The sequence below is a fragment of the Poecilia reticulata genome, linkage group LG17 (assembly GCF_000633615.1).
Source record: "Poecilia reticulata strain Guanapo linkage group LG17, Guppy_female_1.0+MT, whole genome shotgun sequence".
Lineage (NCBI taxonomy): Eukaryota > Metazoa > Chordata > Actinopteri > Cyprinodontiformes > Poeciliidae > Poecilia > Poecilia reticulata.
This window is the reverse complement of record NC_024347.1, coordinates 26,825,485-26,841,400: the sequence shown is the minus strand read 5'-3', so window position 1 is coordinate 26,841,400 and position 15,916 is coordinate 26,825,485. Positions and strand designations below refer to the sequence as shown.

Here is a 15,916-nt window from a genome sequence, read left to right as displayed (position 1 = left end):
TCCATCCATCCATCCATCAGTTGTTCCATCATCCATTCATCCATCCATCAGTTGTTCCATCCATCCATCATCCATCCATCCAACATCCGTTTGTCCATCCATCCATCCATCCATCCATCCATCCATCCATCCATCCATCCATCCATCCATCCATCCATCCATCCATCCATCCATCCATCTCTTTAAACTGGATTCTGTTAAATGTTGGTAATAATCAATAGGAAGTCAGATTTTTACTCTTTCTGTGATTTCCTGCCTCCTCCTCTGTTTCTTTGGTGAACCTCGCTCGTTGTAACTCCGTCCATAATTAAGTAAACATGATTGTTGTGGTTTAAAAGCCTCTCCAGGCTCAGCGTCGCTTCCTGGAAGGCGGCCATTAGCATATCATACCACCTAAAAGCAGCGTGTTTCCACTGCTTATAGTTTCCTCTGTAGTTCCTCACGAGCCCAGTCGATGCCCACTCACCTCCACTAATGAGCACTCCGCCGTAATAGACCATGCTCTTGTTTCTGAAGCCTGGAGATGTTTACGGACGCCGTGCGGTGATGATGTTCGTCTGCGTCTTTTCTGATCTAATCAGGATGGACCGCATTAAGGTGAGGCAGCAAAAGTTTAAGAGGGGCAAGGAGAAGATGCTGAGCCTGGCGCAGGAGTCTGCCGACGGACAGACGCTCGTCCGGCCCGAGGAGGAGGAGGAKGATGATGATGATGGTATGACGAAGGCTGCCGCCAACTCTCCCTGTGGAGCCCATAATAAGACTCAGATAATGATTGTCGTATGTAACCATGCCACCGTTTGAATTCACAACCCTTGAACTTTTTCATTCAACTATTTTAATGTAATTTTTACATGAAAGACAAACAAAAGAAATACACAACTGTGACAAGTTCTGCTTTAAAAATAAAATAAAATAAAATAAAATGGCATTTGTGTTCAGCCACTTTAACTCCGACACCACTAAATAAAACCCAGATAAAAATGGAGCTGAAACGATTAACTGAGTAATCAAATCACGATTAATTGAATTATGATTAATCCGATTAATCATAATTAATAGAATTGTGAAATGGTATTGAAACTGTCGATTAATTAAAATTAATCAGATTAATGAGATAGTTGATTTATCACAATTAATCTTGATGAATTGATTATTGAAATACTCGATTAATCGTGATTAATCAAAGTTGTACAAATTCGGATTGTACAATCAAAACTGTACAAAAATATTTAGATTTAGCATTTAAGATGAAAAATAAAAACCCTTTGTAACTTGGAACTCCGCAGGTAGCTCTTCCTGTCCATTTGTTTATTGGTTAATCCAAAAATAATCAGCAGATCAACGCCACACTGAACTTTTCACCTACTGATGTTAAAGTATTTCTAGCTGCAGATGCATGAACTGTATTAAGGATTTTTTTTAGAGAACATTAATGAATAAACATCATCATGAAGAAACACGACAGACAGGAAAGGTTAAAAGTTTAAGCAGATTTAGGTTTAATGCACCAAACATGTAAAATACTTCTTAATTTCTGAATCTGTGATGAATAATGTATATTTTTCTACTTCACTTTTTTGTCTTGACTCAATAATTTTGGCCTACATGACAAAAAGCTTAAACAATCCTGACCTAGTCAAAGTCCAGACCTTAACACAGTTCAGTGACATGGAAAAATCTGTTGAGTTTTTAGTCTTTAAATGTGCAAAAACATAGAAAATAGTTTAACAAAGTGACTATTTAAATGGATCTGGCTCACTTTTTGTTTTTATTTGAGGAAGTATAAATCGCCTTTTATTCGTTATCCTACTTCTTTGTTTTGCTCCATCAAATAAAACCCCAGTTTTGAATTGAAGTTTGAGTTTGTAGCTTGACTAAATGCAAGAGTTCAAGGGGTGTGAATACGTTTGCAAGCTGCTGTAAATTGCCTTAGTTAAGAATCTTAAATTTGTGGATTTTTATTTTTTATTTTCATTTACTTTTATGACGTGTTGCACTGATGTATTTGTGAAATTTTAGGAGCACAGCGAGCGAAAGCCAAGACCAAAAAAAAGCAGTGGTGGAGGCCGTGGGTTGACCATGCTTCCAGTAGGTTGACCCCAAACCCCGTTTTTCTCTTCCTCCACTCTCACTGGCCCCTTTTGTCCTTGACCAGAACGCTGAGGATTCCCATACTGTCCCAGGGCTCTGAAGGCACCGTCCCTCCAGTCATTAACCCGTTTCTGTCTCTGCTTAAGGCGCCGTTTCGCTGCCCGCTTGAGGATTTTTAAAATTAAACGATAAAGAGCCTGGTCGCCTTAAACAGACACTACGATGAAGGAGAAAAGGAGTAATGGCTGGAGGTTTGTTGGACATTTTTTGCCAGAAAAGCCCACAGTAGAGAATCGCTCTGATTTTTATGCAAAGACATGAAACAGACCTACCTTTATTCTCAGTACTGGAATAAAGGAGGAAGGGTTTTTTCCTGCTTTGCCTGCAGACATGATCACCAAACAGGTGAAAACAAAACAGACGATTCAGACATGAAAAAACTCTAAAGCTGATTCAAAAACAAACACTTTTCCTCAGAGTTTTCCCACACTGGTTGCCTGTTTGGTGCAAACTCATGTCTCATGTCATCGTCCGCCCCCACATGACATTTTGCAAATTATTTTATCTCTTTGTCATTTGGTGTTTCATCTCCATTTCCTAGCATCCTCCCTCATTTCCTGCCCACTTTGGTTCTGCTCAAGGACATAAGTCAGCCTTGTCTATCCATTGCCTTTGACATTCAGCTGCTGCAGCCTGGAGTCTCTTCTTGCAGCTTAGAGAGAAATGTTCACACAAATCATAGGTTTCTTCCTTCACATAAACCTCATAATAACAGCTTAAAAGGTTCTGTGTCTACAAGAAATGATTAAACATTCAATTCTGAGGATTTCAAGTTCTTTTCCAGGTTCTAAAATCGATTATATCTAACTTCAAATCTACCAAAACATAAAGTTAGATTTTTATTATTTGTTTTGTTATAGATTCTGTTGTCATTGTTTGATTTAAAAAGATTTCTGCCACATTTTATTAACATGTGGCAGTTGCAGAAGAGACCTGTGGTCACTGAAGAATTTTTTTTTAAATTCTGAGAAAATAATAAAAAGTCAGACGGAAATATTTGAGAATAAAAAGTCAACATCTTAAGAAAAAAATAAATAAAAAACTTGGAGAAAAAAAATCTTAGAAAATAATTCAAAATTTCAAACAAGGAAATTTAGAAAAGTGGAAAAATTAAAAATCTCAGAAAAAAAATTTTACGCAATTTTTTATGATAGTGTGGATCTGTTGTGAATTTTATATATTTGAGGTGAGATTTAAATAATTTTAGAACCTGGTAAGAACTAATTTAATTTATTATTTCCTGATAAATCTTAGAATCTTAGAGTTTGTACTTTCTTTGTGTAATGACTTTATGTGTCTATAAATGTGCCTCACTGTTAATTTCTGTTATTTTTTAAGTAATGGTGAGTGTCGTAACTTTCATACATCCTGTTTCTGTCTCCTCTCTGTTTCTGATTTCAATGTTTGACGATGAACAAATGAGGTTTCTGGCCTCTTGAGTTCATGTAAAAACGTTTTCTCTTCTGCCCCCTAGTGGTCAGAAGTGGAGATTATTACTTGTTTGAAACTGACAGCGAAGAAGAAGAGGAGGAGGAGGAGAAAAAAGACGAGGAGCCGCCAAAGAAGTCGGCATTTCAGGTGGATCGATATTCCTTTGGTTTCAGAAAATAAATATTTTCTCGTCTCTCTGCTGTTTGAACACTGAGAATCAAACAACTTTATATTTATTAGGAGTAAATAAATCCTGATGGATTTACTGTATCAAGCAAATGAACTAAAATAAGGCTTGTTTCTTTAAAAAAAAAAAACGGAAAGGATATTTTCTTTTGCTTAAATAAAGTGAACGTTGCTCTGTTGGGGTTTTATATCCACTTGTGATGGAAAACAGAGCGAAACACTTGAGAATCTTTTTATCGTCAGTCTGCAGACTGTCTGACCTTTTCCTCAACCCGCCTCCAACAACAGTTCATTTCACCTCATTCTACATAACATCTCTTTTTTTCCTTCGTTTTTCAATCACATTTTATTGGTTTGTCAATAATTTGTGCACAAATTAATGTGTTTAACTCATCAATTTCCATCTCCTCTGCCTCCTCACAGGTCTTCCTTCAACCTGCAGTCTAACTCTACTAAACCTTGTCCCTCTTTCTTCTGCCTTTTAGCGAGCGATCGGAAAGTTTGTCTCAGCCGTTCTGGCTTTGCCCAAGTCTATCATTAGGCTGCCTAAAACTGTGCTGCAGTATGTAGTCAAGGCAGGAAAGGTACTCGCTATACTCACCTGACCATGCTTGTTTTGCTGTGGGGACGTCTAAAGGGGACCTTTAATGTAAAAGTTACGTTTTGTTTTTCTACCTCCATTTGGGTTTCCACTGCACCTAAAAACAACCCAAGTGCTTAAAAAAACTATTTTATGGCAATAAGTTGTGTTTTGGTGTCTGCCATAAGTCGACAGGCACTCCTCTGTCACCTAGCAACCCCAGTGAAGCCCAGCCCGTTACCTAGCAACTAAAACAGAGCTACAGCATGATTGGTCAGCTGGTTTTACATTGCTGTACAATGGCTGCTGGAAAAAACAAGTGTTTTGTTGATGATTTAACATTCGGAAACCTCTTTCTGCATTCTTGCTGGTTGTGCATGAGGCTCTACTTCTGCTTGTCAAAGATGTATAGTATATAATTGTGCATGGTTTCGCAGTCATTTTCACAGCAGCAAGTTATTTAAATTTAAAGTGACACGACACAATAAAACAACTCAAACTAGGCAGAACTGATCAGGATAAAATCTCTAAAAATGATTTTGTGCAACAAAAATAAAAGACCTATAGGTCACAGATTTATCCTAACCTGTTCAAGGAAGCATAATAGGTCACCTTTAGCTACTAACATTGCAGTTTTATGATGCTTGCAGCTCAAATTTGGTGTAAACTTTATTGAAACAGAAATCAGCAAATATGAGCCGGAGTGGGAATGTTTTTGTGCTGCATGATTGTGACTGGCATGAAGCATTTTGCATGTGAAGAAGGTTTTTTTCCTGCCTTTTTTTGATTGCTGCTCTGTAGAAATGTCAGATAATGTTGCACAAGACAATGTAGAAGATTGTAGTCGATCCAAAATCTGCATGACTTGAAACATGTTTTTATTTTTATAGATATGAAAGCTTGAAACCAGACTGGGAAAAAACATGATGCATTATATTTTTAGTTTCTTAAAATTGGTTTATATTCAAATGGTTGAACATTCAGCTGCTAAAAATCCTTTATTAATTATTTAATTATATTTTAAGGTAGAATATCTTATTATAGTTTACTATTAAATAATTGGTCTCTCCAACAAGTGAGCCTTTAGGTTTAATCTAAAACATTATGACTGAATTTTATTTTGACAAAAAAAAAGTTATTATTGCTAACTATGGAGAAAATTTAAAAATAATTTCTTCATTTTCTGCAGCTGCATATTTTCACACTGAAAAGAAAAATAGAAAATGAAAAGAAAAAATACAAATTTAGTGCATTTATTCATTTAGGGCTTGAACTAGTAACTAATTGTATGTAAAATGTTATATTTTACAAAATTCGTGTTTTGATCTTAAGTTTTGTGGGAAGAGAAACAGGAACTTCTGTTTCGTAACTCAGTTTTTTAAAAAACTTTTTAATTAAAGTTTTAGATAGGAAAAAATATTGGAGATCAATTTGAAGATAAGCCTTACTTAGATGTCATGTTTTCTTGTCTTTCCATCCATCCATCCATTTTCTAACACACTTGTCCCTCAGTGGGGTCAGGAGGTGCTGGTTCCTCTCCAGCTGACGTTCCGGGTGAGAGGCGGGTCCACCCTGGACAGGCCGCCAGTCTGTCACAGTTTCTTGTCTTTCCCATTTTGAAAAGTGGCTAACAGACACACATCATATTTATACCCAATGGAATAAATGTCCTTTAATCAGACGCTTCAACTTTTTTATAACACTTCAGTGAAATCCAATTTATTTAAAGGCTTTTTTAGAAATAACTACATGTGAATCCAGTGTAGAGAGTGAATTATTGCTTCATTTTGGCGTTTGACACAATAAATAAATTTTATTTTCTTTCCTGTTGCTCCACCAAAACCGACCCGGTTGAAACGAAACGGCTCTGCTCTGCAGTTTCTTTACCAGGCCTGGATCACCGACCCCAAAGCTGCTCTGAAGGCGCGGGCCAAAGACAAACGCAAGTTTTGGAAGAAATACACAAAAAGAGTGAGAGGCAGAAAAAGCAAGAAAGATGGTAAATCTGTAATTCTTTGTCTTTGATTCATGAATATTTTAGTGAAACGTTGCTAAACTGGAAAACTCAAAAATGTGCATTCTGCGTGATAAACTCACGATGGTTTGTCAGTTTAAGAGACAAAATAAGTTACATTTTACAGTCCCATATTTTGCAGCAACAATATATTTTTAGACTTGTGTTGTGATGATAAAAAGTGGTGCAGGTTTGGTTTTGACTGCTTCAAGGAAGAGCAGCAAAAGCAAATGAGGCGGATTAGCAGTGCCTGTAAACAACTGAGGATGCCGTCATGTTTTGTAGAATACCTTACAAAACATGACATACAGTGACTGTCTTCAGTCAGAGGCTTCTTGAGATTCGTTGTGAGACTGACTGCTACTGCCCACACGTGACAATACATAACTGTTTAAATCACGTGTCAAACTCGAGGCCCGTGGGCCAAATCCGGCCCGCCATAGCTGTTTATGTGGCCCTCTAGATTCTAGACTAAACACCAAGTGAGCTTAAATATTATGTTACTGATCAAATCAGTGCAGTTTTTATCTGTTTGCTGCCAAATTATATCAATCAATCCCTCCAGTTTCTTGAGAATTATTGTGGAAATTCACATGAAAACAATGAATTTTTGCACTAATAATTGGGAGTTTTACTGCAAATTTTCTCAAAAATTGTCAAAAACTTTCTTAATTGTCCTAAACAGCTGCCTCAGCCTTAATTGATGTCAGATTATTGTCCATGATTTGCAGCGAGTAAGAAAAAGTTGCATTTACTGTAATAAGTGCAAACATTTCCTAATTAGTGTCACAAATACAAAATCCTGGAAGGACTGAAAATATGTTCAATAATATTATTTAATTTTAAGAATTCATTGATATTTTAACAGTTTGTTATCAGGTTTTATCAATACATTCTGGTACAACTGGCCCTTTAAGAGCATTTGTGATCTTCATTTGGTCCAAAACGAAAATGAGTTTGACTCGCCTGATTTAAATAATTTTGTTTTTTAAATAACATCTTAATGTACATAGCAATAAATTGGTAATTTATTTAGAAAGTCTTTTAATAATAATTAGTGAATATAAAATCTTTAAATGTGTTTATGTTTTTGAGGTGTTGGTTTTATTTTTTTAGCAGGTCATGTTGCGATCGAGGTGGGGGAGCTTTCTGACGGACAAGAAAAAGGAGAAGAAAACAAAAAGTCTTCTGGTCCTGGTACGTTTTTCCTAATTTAACCCAATAATTTATCCCTTTCTTCCTCCCTTTCTGTTTATTTCTCCGTGTTTTGCTGCAACATTTCCCCTCTAACTGGTAACATGCTGCTTGTGTTGCCTCGTCTCACGCAGACAACATCATCAAGCGGGTGTTCAACATCATAAAGTTCACCTGGGTGCTCTTCCAGACGACGGTGGAGAGCTTCACCAACTGGATGAACGACATGTGCAGGGAGTACATCGACATCTCCACCGTGCTTCGCATCGAGCGCTGCATGCTGACGCGGGAGGTCAAAAAGGTGAAATCCTGGCTGCACACTAAACACTGCTAAAAATAGCCCAGTTTGGATCCCGGTGCTGGTCCAATCTGGGTTGATGGCTTGGCCCAACATGTTTATATATGGCAACTAAATTGACTTTTTTTTTTACTAAAAACGACCAAAAACTGGGTTGAAACTTATAAACCTCTATTTGGATAAAAAAATAAAAATATAAAAACTGGATTAAAAACAATCTGAATATCCTAAAACTACCTTTTCCCATGTGATACCTGTATAAAGCCAGCAGAATTCATTTAAGTTACAAGTAATAAAAAGTTATTTAAAAAGTATATAATTAAATCGCTTCATTATTATGCAGCTCCAAAAGTACGTCATTACACATTAAGATAACATTTCATGTAAAAAATCAATTTTAGACCAAAGTACAAGCAAAATTATCAGTCATTAAACAAGGAGTAACTTTTTCAACATTATTTTCTGTCAGATGTTAATGTTGATGTCAGACCAAGATGACATGAAGAATCACATAAAGACGTTTTCAAGTCAGGATTTCATTCATTAACGGGAAACAAAAACTTAAAACTTCCTGAACCAGATTAAAATCTGAGTCAGATTTTAGTCTGTACTTTGTCCAACTGAGTTTTAATTTAAGGCCACAAGCACAGACCGAACCTTTTCCTGTTGGTTTTTCTAGAAATACTAGAAATCATAATTTATTCAATTAAATTCAAATGACTTTATTTTACCCCAAAGGGTATTTAAATGTTGCCTTATCATCAGATGGGATGGTGATGCTGTGGGCTGGAAGGATCTCCAGTAGCAGTCAGTCTCGCAGCAAATCTGAGGAAACCTGTAAAAAAAATCCAGACTGATGTCAGTTATTTAGTTTCTCTCCTTTTTTTTAATTTGTTGAGTTTGGGTCACAACTTGTTGCTTTTTGGGATCTTTTAGCCTACTTCAGGTTGCCAAACTGATATTATTTTATTTCAGGAACTTTATCACAAAGTGAATTAATTACACACGAATGATTGTTCCAAAGCCTATGATGATTTTCTGCTTACAGTTAATGAAAACATTTAAAGAAAAAAAATCACATTAGACCAATAAAAAGCATTTTTAATACATAAATTTATCCTTTCTGAAAAGTATGTTTAATATCTTCCTAACGGTTGTCAATTTTCAAAAGTTTAATCCTAAAAATGAAACTCATTGGAACGCATGCTATAAGTTTATTGTATTTAAGTGATTTTTTTCTTTATTCTACAGGTCTAGAAATAACCAGATCTGGATGTGGTTATTAAAATGAAACATAAATATTTGGTTAATCACAGCAGATTCACGATTTATGTTTTCACACAGGGTCAGATTACCTTTTGTATTTTACTCACAATTTATTTGCCTGACATTAAAATCTGATTGGTAGTCTAAAGTGTGACAGAAATGTAAAAATAAAGATGAGAGATGTAAATCTTGGTTATTCTTTCTAAGTGAAACCCATTTTGTGAGTGCAGGGCAACGTGCCGTCCAGAGAGAGCATCCATGTTTACTACCAGAAGGCCATGAGGCTGAACATCTCCAGGCAGGCCAGCCTGGACCAGCTGAGTGAGGACGGGTCCATGTCCGGCTCCACGCAGGCCCGAAAGAGGAGGAGAGGCTACCCGATGGAGAGCCAGGACTCCACGGCCTCCAGAGACAGCATGTCCAGGTACACAGCGCCACACGCTGGATGGATCATCAACATGGATCATCCTCTAAATTCATTCCCCATGTTTTAGTTTACACTGCTTTTATTTACAATGACAAAAAAATAAATAGCTGAGAAGTTTTTTTCATATTAGTTTTTATATTTTATATTTAGCAAATAAACGCTGACTTTGTTGATATAAACACACAGTTATACAAATTAATTAGTTGGATAATAAATGTATTTTTGTTTCCCCAGATTTCTGAAAATTATATTTGTTGCAGAGCTACTCTTTCTGTTTATGACATGTTTTGTATCATATTAAACATTTCAAAGCATACAGCTTAAATTCTGCATTTATGCTTCATGTTATGCTTGCAGTTTTTGTTCATAACATATTTTAGGGGTGATTGATCCGTTGTAACTTCTCTGAATTTTAAAGCTTTCTAACTGTAAAGAGAACTAACTTTTCAAAATTCAGTTTTTGCACGTTTTTGTTTTTCCATTTGGTTCTCTACTGCTTCTAGAATCAGAACAAGTGCTTAAAAAACATCCAGCCATTTTCTGGCAATGGTTTCATGTTTTTTGGTCTCTGGAAACAAGCCTTTGCAAATACCTCCATAGTATTAAGTCACTTTCAGCCAACACTGCCCTGTTACCTAGCAACCTTGGCAGAGGTTCAGCTCTGTGACCTAGCAACCCCAGCCAAGTTCCAGCACGGTTTTACCCATAGACCTATTTCAAACCTGTTCAAGGAAGCAAAGTATGTCCTCTTTAAATTAAATTCATTTTTAACTAGATTATTACATATGTTGTAAAGTAATGTAGGTTTTTTCCTCTTACTTGTTCTCTAACCTAAATAATTTATATGTGATGAATTCCATAAAATCGAGAATTTTTATTGTTTATTGTGTTATGTTTATTAGCTGTAGCAGGAGAGCCTCTAACTGTATTTTGCTACCTAATAGAATTAGGTTTTGATTAATTAGCTATTTTTGGAAAACTCAATTGGTTAAATGTGAATTCTGAACATAAAATGTCAATATTGACATTTCATTCACTTTTGGAGAAAAAAGGTGTTAAAATACTACATCACTGGACAGCAAAACTGCCATATGTAGAGCGAGACGCCGTGACGGATGTCGGAATTGAGGGACAGGAATGTTTTCCCCAAGGTGTTTTTGCCAATATGGCATCCACTTAGTTAAGTCGAGCTAATTTGTCTGTATTTGTTTTTTGGTCTCTGGAAAACTTCCATATTACTAGGTCAATATCACGAGAAAACTGCCCCGTTATGTAGCAACCCCAGCCGAGTTCCAGCCTCGTTACCTAGCAACCCCAGCCGAGTTTCAGCCCCGTTACCTAGCAACCCCAGCCGAGTTCCATCCCCGTTACCTAGCAACCCCAGCCAAGTTCTAGCAATCCTGTAAATAGCTAGCCAAGAGACCAATCCATACTATTTCCCTCCTCACGTTTGTTGATTTGATCAAATTGCCAACTTTAACTGAATTCACACCACATGATTTATATCACTTTGTCATAAATAGCGTTTCTTTTTACATTGGAACAAACTTAAAAGCGTACAAAAGTCTATTTTTTTGTGCATGGTAGGCTACATAATTGTGAGGCATTTTCTCCAGGGTTACTAAAAGTTAAACTTTTTACTGGAGCATGTAAGTTATTTTGTTGTCAGTCATGGTGGAGCGGGCCACTTTTTGAAGAGAGTGACATCACATGCAAAGGGTCAATATCCTTTTAGCATCATTAAATGGGGTTGATTCACTCCACTTTTTGTTTTTACCATCATGCATCATTACTGAACATTGTCTGTCCCTCTCACTGCTGCTCGTCATCCCACCCCACCACTGCCTGCCAGTGCCATCACGGAGGCCACCACCCTGTTTTCCCGCCAGTCCACTCTGGAAGACATGGACCCAATGCCGGAAAACATTCCCAAAACCAGTCAGCGCCCCAGGCCCAGTCTGCGGAAGATGTACAGCATGGATATTGCTAATTCGTCCATAGACAGCGGCAGCAGCATCGTGTCCAGGTGCTTCGCCATTTCACTCACATGAACACCATCGCTGCATCTCATGATTGTTTTCATCAAGTTCATTGCTTTGAAGGCTGTTTTTTCCTGTAAAATAAATAGTTTTTGTATGTTTCCCCGTTTAGTGAAACGACTCAAAGCGTCATGATCTACTCCAGACAAGGAACCACAGACACCATCGAGGAAGTGGAGGACGAACAAGATCAAGGAGAAGACGCTGAGCGTCCCGCGGCCGATCAGGAAGCAGAGGAGACGCAGCGTGATGAGGTGAACGTTGAAGGTGATGATAAAGAGCTGGGGGAACCTGATGAGGAAGTTGGAGGAGAGGAGCAGGAAGTAGAGGCTGCTCCCTGCGACTGCTTTAGCCCAGATGAGGGGCCGTCCGCCAGGCAGGACGACGCAGAATCGGCTGCCTCATCACGGGAGAACAACTCAATCAGCGAGAGCGATGATGTACTCGGACAGCAGGACTTCTCGCAGACGGAGGACCAGGCCGTCATGCTCTACACCCCTGACACGGACGCTTCCAAAACGTCAGACGCCGACGTGCCGCCCAGCTACAGCAAGGCGGTGAGCTTTGACCGCCTGGAGGTCAGTGACGACGAGAGCGACTCCTACCGCAAGCGCCGGTTTGTCATGACGTCCGACAGCCGTTCGGACAGCAGGTCGGACATCATGTTGCCGTCGATGACCACCGATTTGACGGCCAGTGAGCTGCTGCTCAACAAGTAGGTTCATTTGATCAAAAATTATCAATGTAAACAGGTCACTGCAAAAATATTCATCCCTTTGAACATCTAGCACTGCAAAAAACTAAATCTCACCAAGTATTTTTGGTCTAGATTATTGCAAACATCTTGGAACACTTGAAATAAGACAAAACTAACAAACGAGTAACTTTTAGGCAAGAGCTGGTTTTAAGTAAAAAAAATGACTTAATATTGATGGAAAAGTACTAGTTGTAATAAACTGCCAGTAAAACAAGACATTTTTCACATATTCTAAGTCAGTGGTTCTTAACCTTTTTGAGGTACCGAACCCCCAGTTTCATATCCGCATTCACCGAACCCTTCTTATTCCAACGACCCCCCACATAAARGACTTTGCGGTATTCTGATTTAGTAATGTAATTATATTAGCTGTGTTACCACCCCCATGCCACTAGAGGCAGTAGCAACCCCGAAAAGATGCGACTAAGGAGCAGATAACTCCTTCAATCAGGGCTCCTCCGCAGCTCTGATTGGCTAAGCAATGTAACGTGATCCTCTGCATTAAGTGATGGCAAAGCGGGGCGTCATCACGACTTTACACAAGTGTGTCTTTATCTCCGCGGCAGAGGCTCCGCCGAACCTCTGAGACTGACTCATCGAACCCCTGGGGTTCGATTGAACCCAGGTTAAGAACCACTGCTCTAAGTTAAAGTGTCTGGTTGGTTTGAGTAGAAAGTCCAGTTCCTTTGGAAGGCATGAATCTATGATCGAATTCTGATATGGACCAAAACATCAAACTCTGGTCCACCTAAAAACTTATGCCTTGGTTTGGTTGAAGTGAACTCTGGTGCGCTTTGAATGCAAATATGCAAATATGAACGTCAAGCAAACTGAAGACGGCATCAAAAACAGGAAGTGAACTATAGAGCAAAGCAGTCTGGGTAAAAACAAACAAATTGCCTTGGGTCTTGTACCAAAGACAATAGAGAAATCCCATAACTGATAAAATCTGACATTACTCCATTTTTGTTTGCATTTTGTGAAGAAGGAAGTTACGCTCAAGGTCTTCTTCAGAGGTTTTTGTGTCGTTTCCTTCAGTGGTTCTTGGTGCAGCGCCACCCCAGCCGAGGAGGGGAACAGGATTTTCAGAGGATTTAATCATTCGACAATGAAGTGTGAGAGTGAAACGCACCAGATGAAAACAGAACAAATGTTGCAATTTTGGTCCCCAATCGAACAAAATCTCCTAGACCATCTGGTCTGTAAACACCCTTACTGGGTTTGCCTGTTTTCTGGGATGTTTTTGTCAGTTTTCAGTGTGAGGTCTAGTTTACCCTCTTCTCTTCTCCTATTCCTAATTGTTTAGATTTTGACCTGTATGCTTCGAGTGTCTCAGCCCAAGTTCCCAGGTTTTTTATGGMCGCCTCTCTGCGTTCAGGATGTTCTACGACGAGGAGCTGGAACAGTCGGACCATTTCTACCAAACCCAGCCGCTGATCCTGCAGTTCTGCTACGCCCTCTACAACATGCTGGTGGCCCACTCCGAGTTCGTTTGCTACCTGGTCATCATTATCAACCACATGGTGTCGGCCTCCTTCGTCACCCTGATTCTCCCCGTCACCATCTTCCTCTGGGCCATGCTGTCGGTGCCGCGGCCCAGTAAACGCTACTGGATGACGGCCATCATCTACACAGAGGTAAAATCACAGAAACGGTGATGGATGCATCTCCATGTTGTTTCATTTTGTTAGTTTTCTAGATCATCTCGAGGCGGTGAGAGGATTCCTTTAGTATTTATTTCCTGAAGCTTAAATAAACTCATCTGTTTCCCCTCTAGGTCACCATTGTCATCAAGTACTTCTTCCAGTTTGGCTTCTTCCCCTTCAACCAGAACAAGTTACACAAGAATAAACCATATCATCCTCCCAATATCATCGGTGTGGAGAAGAAGGATGGATACGTCCACTATGACCTGGTCCAGCTGCTGGCTCTGTTCTTCCACAGGTCCATCCTGAAGGTACCAGCAAATGGAGACGTTGAAAGTGTCTTAAATGGTGAAACTGAATTAGACAGAAATATTTGACTAATACTAAATACTAATACTAATACTTTGATGAAAATTAAGCAATCTCTTGTTATAAGTGAATAATCTGCCAGTAAAACTAGAACTTTTTCATCAATATTAAAGGAATTATTGACTTAAAACAAGCTCATATATCTTGCTGAAAAGTTACTTCATTAGTTTTGACTTATTTAAAGCATACTAAGATATTTGCACTAGAAACTAGGCAAACAATACTTGGTAAGATGTTGTGTTTTTGCAGTGTGTATTACTCTTTCAGTTACTGGCCTTTTTGAGGCGCTTACAATTAAGCGTCTTCATCCGGTTGCTCTCCTCCTCCTCAGTGTCACGGTTTGTGGGATGAAGACGACTCCAAGGAGAAAAAAGAGGCGGCTCGTCAGAGTCGGAGCGAATCTGAGGACGAGGGGAGAGACAAAGAGGAGAGCGAGAAGGAGTCGGAGCCGGCCTCATCGCTGATCAACGAGAGGAGAGGCTCCAACCACACCTTGAGGTCCATGACCTTTGGYACCTCCATTGATTCAGGACAGGTCCAGGCTCAATACCCACAGCCGCAGACGTACCAGAGGCGGAAAAGCTCCAGCGGCGGCTCGCATGTTTCCTACCGATCTCGAGGTTCTTCTGCAAGATCCAAGAGAGGTGAATCGTCTTATTTCTGCTAGCTTGTTTGGCATCCACACTTGACATCTGAGACCAATAAAATCAATCAATCAATCAATCAAGTTTACGTGTAAAGCACATTTCAGCACCAAGGCAGTTCAAAGTGCTTTAAATCACAAAACACAAACTACACCGACTGAGACACTTGAGAAAACCAGTAAATATTTTGCCAAGTTCCATCATTACACATCAAAATGTTGGTTAATCTTTCATTTATTGTGGTTAAAAAGCAACTCTAAACAGCTGGGTTWTTGGTCTTGATTTAAAGAAACTGTGTGTTTTAGCTGTTCTGCGGTTTTCTGGAAGTTTGCTCCAGGTTTGTATGCTGCTTCTCCATGTTTGGTTCTGGGGATACAGAGCAGAACCAGAACCAGAAGACCTGCGAGGTCTCGAAGGTTGATACAATATAARTGGATTATTCYTTACATATCTAGGGGTTTTGGAGTGAAGATCACATTTTCAAATGTATGCAACCTGTATCTGTTATCTGCAAATGACCTAAAAGTGCCCCGCATGCGCAGTAGAGGGCGCAATAACGTCATACGTAGAGAGCTCGGTGTTTTGTCAACTGCCATAAATAAGAAGTGCTCAGTGTTTGCGCAAGCAAACATGGATGCTAACGGTTAGAGGTGTGCCGATCGATCGGTCATTGATCATAATCGGGCCGATTTTCGTGAAAAAGTGCATGATCAGCGATCATGGTCTCATGTTGCCGATACCGATCACCTGCTTCTCATTTCACAGCCTGCCTGTGCAGCTGGTCTCCTCTTTCCTTCACTCTGCGCAAACGCGCAGCAACAAATCCTAAGCGATGTGGAACTATAACGCACTGAGTGAATGGGGAAGTTTGCGTGTTGCGGCGGAAAATTGAAGCAGGTCAAAATGCATCAACA

The 15,916-nt window shown here is 39.1% G+C and overlaps 1 protein-coding gene across 5 annotated transcripts in view; it reads left to right on the top strand.

Annotated features, from left to right (window-relative positions):
- piezo2b (piezo-type mechanosensitive ion channel component 2b) overlaps positions 1-15,916 on the top strand; it is a 124,023-nt gene that overhangs the window by 94,721 nt on the left and 13,386 nt on the right. For 4 of the 5 annotated variants that reach the window (XM_008434600.2, XM_008434601.2, XM_008434598.2 and 1 more), the window contains 13 exons: positions 582-712; positions 2,020-2,088; positions 3,626-3,729; positions 4,254-4,352; positions 6,227-6,347; positions 7,479-7,559; positions 7,691-7,857; positions 9,351-9,544; positions 11,400-11,573; positions 11,699-12,301; positions 13,722-13,980; positions 14,121-14,300; positions 14,690-15,002. In XM_008434600.2, coding sequence (XP_008432822.1) covers positions 582-712; positions 2,020-2,088; positions 3,626-3,729; positions 4,254-4,352; positions 6,227-6,347; positions 7,479-7,559; positions 7,691-7,857; positions 9,351-9,544; positions 11,400-11,573; positions 11,699-12,301; positions 13,722-13,980; positions 14,121-14,300; positions 14,690-15,002 — 2,495 coding nt within the window. The remainder of the gene's footprint in view (positions 1-581; positions 713-2,019; positions 2,089-3,625; positions 3,730-4,253; positions 4,353-6,226; positions 6,348-7,478; positions 7,560-7,690; positions 7,858-9,350; positions 9,545-11,399; positions 11,574-11,698; positions 12,302-13,721; positions 13,981-14,120; positions 14,301-14,689; positions 15,003-15,916) is intronic. The other variant, XM_008434602.2, reaches the window with a different exon arrangement.